General features: G+C 43.9%; 1 protein-coding gene across 4 annotated transcripts in view; it reads left to right on the top strand.

The window, feature by feature from the left end:
* The window catches only part of Adora3 (adenosine A3 receptor), a 36,169-nt gene that overhangs the window by 18,671 nt on the left and 14,408 nt on the right, over positions 1–3,090 (top strand). For 3 of the 4 annotated variants that reach the window (XM_019204799.2, XM_010606053.2, XM_010606052.3), the window contains exons 6-7: positions 998–1,066; positions 2,418–2,764. In XM_019204799.2, the coding sequence (XP_019060344.1) occupies positions 998–1,007 (10 nt within the window). In that variant the 3' untranslated portion in view covers positions 1,008–1,066; positions 2,418–2,764. Of the gene's footprint in view, positions 1–392; positions 551–997; positions 1,067–2,417; positions 2,765–3,090 lie in introns of those variants that run through there. The other variant, XM_010606056.1, reaches the window with a different exon arrangement.

The raw sequence follows: 3,090 nt of genomic DNA, 5'->3' as shown, positions 1-3,090 counted from the left end.
TTTTCTCTCTCTCTCTCTCTCTCTCTCTCTCTCTCTCTCTCTCTCTCTCTCTCTCTCTCCTCTCCCCTCACTCTCCCCAAAGAAGGAATCCATTCATATTTCCTGAGTTTATTTGTTCCCTATTCAAAGGACTGCCCAGTCAGGCTGTACTTTCCTATTCCCACCCTCTGAGGAAAAGGCTCATTACTCAGCTTGGTCAGATGCTCACCAAGCCCAAGCAAGTGTGGTCCAGAGGACAGAGTCATTGTAGGAGAATGCAGTGGCCAGGGTCTACTGCAACAGGTGGGAGTAGCGGTGTGCAGATCTCAGAGCAGGAGGTCTGGATAGGGGACCAAAAGGCAGTCAAGTCAGTTCCTTTCAAGGAACAGGACATCATTTGTAGTTCCCTCCAGGATGTCCATTCTGATCATTGGCACACCGATGACTGGTGTGGGGATCATCTTTATAATCATTCATTTGTCCAGAAGAAGGGGAAGTCAAGGAATAGGAGAGGTAAGTGTCTGTGTGTGGGGAGAGGTAGTCAGGAATTACAGAACATGATAGAGGTCAAGGGGCAGCTTTCAAATAAATAAATGTGACCCTCATCTTGTTGCCTGGTCATGTGGAGACCAAGGCAGCCAGCCCACGGCAGCCAGCCCACGGCTAGAAATCATACCGACTTCATGGTGACAAAGGCATCATGAGGGGACAGAGAGCACTGTCACCTTCTGGAGTAGAGGTGTGGAGGAGCGGAGTCCAGAGGCAAGCACACTACAGGTTCCACGCAAACTGTGGGAGGCAGTCTCAGTCCTTACTGGAAACTTTTTATTTATTGTGAGGGACTGAGGCCAAGGCTTCTGTTCAGAGAAGGAATCTCTGGGATGCCTGGGTGAGCAGGCATGGTGAGGTTTCTTTGAGGAGGGTCAGAGTGGGAGAAGACAGAGCTAAGGGTCTCAGCCCTAATTTTAAGGCAGGAAAGAGGTCCTTCAGCTTTGTGTCTCCTTTTCCCCTTGGATAGCTACAGGTAAAGGCCTAGTGAGAAGACTGCAAACCATTCAAGTTTTTTCCTGTGATCCCTACTCCTTTGGTAAGTTCCCTCCTTGAATCTTACATCCTGAGTCCTGTACCCTACAGCAATCTGATCTTCAATTCTCCCCCTTCCTATAAAGAGAAGCCACTGTGTGACTTGTATGCCTTTTCCTTTGAGACAGCACCAGAGGCATGGGGGCCAGTCTCACCATGTGGAATTTCCTCTATGCCACCATGTGGTAGTTCTGCTGAGCTCTGAAGTGTACCCAGACCAGAAACAACATCAGACACAAGGGCCACTGTTTGCAAATAGTTTTTTGGTTTTTTTTCCTTTTATGCTCAGAGACTACAGAAACACGTTAGGCAATGAAGAGACTGTAGGCATAATTACAAAATAGATTCCAATCTCTCCTGGGTGTAGAAATGTAGATAAACAAAATTTTGGAGGGGGGAGAACACCTTAGAAATATCTGTTAGTGAAACACAAAGTTTCACAGCTAGAAGCCAAAATGCAAAACTGAGGCTTTGGACTCTTATGCTTGCCCTGTAATATTTTGGCCTGTAGCAAACCAGGAGCTCTAAGAAAGCAAAGTAGCAGCCCCCATGACATTGCTAGTCTGTTGTCCTCTTAGGAGCTTTGGGAGCTGTGCAGGTGAGGGATGTGGTCAAAATAACACCTTTCTTAGATTTGCCAGAGACTACTTTCTCTGGAACACAATTATAGTCTATAGTTTTCCAAAAATCTTTGTCACTTTTTAAAGGCATGGCCTTAGGCAACTTTTTCCTTTTCTGAGCCTGCTTTCTTTTCTATAAATTGAAGACCCCCATCTCCATATTCCCTATGATTTTTCATTCATTCATTCATTCATTCAACAAACTAGGACCATGATAGATGCTGGAAATACAAACACAAGCAAAATAAATAGCATCTGTCTTCATGGAGCTTAAAATATAAAATAAGATGAAGACAAGTCACCATACATAAACACAAATGTGAAATTGTCACAGTAAGGGAAAGACAGTGTTGTAAAGATGAGAAAGAGTCAAACATGATTCTTTTTGGTGAGGAGTGTACAACTCATTTTAGCCAAAGCCTGCTTCCTCTCAGGCAGCTGAAACATGACAGCCTGGACAGTTTCCTTCTAGCTTTGACTGTCATGGTTTCTGAGTCCAGTGAGTTGCACTCTTATCATCAAATTCCATGAGGCGAATGCACCCAGTGTACTAATCTGTTGATTGACTGGTGAGCTTCGTAGTAATGATATGTGATTTCAGCTCTGAAAGCAAACTTTGATGTTTAGTCCCCACCACATCTCCATGAGAGAATTTGTAGCTTTTGCTACAAAGAAATAGTCATGGAGGCAGTAGATCTCAATTCAATTTTTTTTCTAACCCCCCCAACAAAACAGGCAACTCTTTGAAGTCCCTCCCGCATGTCCAGACTCCAGCAAAAGAAATGGCTCATACCAAAGATACGTGACTGAAGATTCCTTTTATTTTTGTTCATAAATAAAGTTATTATGTCACAATAGGGTGACCGTGACAACTGGCAGACCTCTTCAAAGCTGATTCTGATCTCTCAGGCTTTCTGAAGGACCATTTAACCTCACCAGCAATTGCTTGCAGCCAGCTAACAGCAGTAGCAGAAGAGCTATAGTAGATCATACTACACGAGGCTGCAATCAAATTACATCTCCAGACTGTACTTCTCATGCATTTGATTAGACAGAAATGAAAAAGAGGTGCACAATGTGAGGTAGGAAGCCAAGAAATCACTTGAGTTTTATTTATTATTCAATAAATTCCTGACCAGTGTCAAATGAACTCTTGGTGTAACTTCTCCTAGGGTTTCCAATGATTTGGAAACGTATTTCTTGGAAAGTTCCTTAACTTTTCTCAACTTCTTTTGGAATTGGTATTAATATTATCCAAAGGATGCTGGGCATGGTGGCGTATACCTGTAATCCCAGCACTTGGGAGGCTGAGGCAGGAAGATTGCTGTGAGTTCGAGACCAGTCTGGGCTACATAGTGAGTTCCAGGTCAGTCTGAACTACATAGTGAGACCCGGTCTCAAAGCACCA

This window comes from Fukomys damarensis, unplaced genomic scaffold, assembly GCF_012274545.1.
Source record: "Fukomys damarensis isolate Sample0158 unplaced genomic scaffold, DMR_v1.0_HiC HiC_scaffold_33, whole genome shotgun sequence".
Lineage (NCBI taxonomy): Eukaryota > Metazoa > Chordata > Mammalia > Rodentia > Bathyergidae > Fukomys > Fukomys damarensis.
The sequence above is the reverse complement of the archived record's forward strand: the minus strand, read 5'-3'. Positions and strand labels throughout refer to the sequence as shown.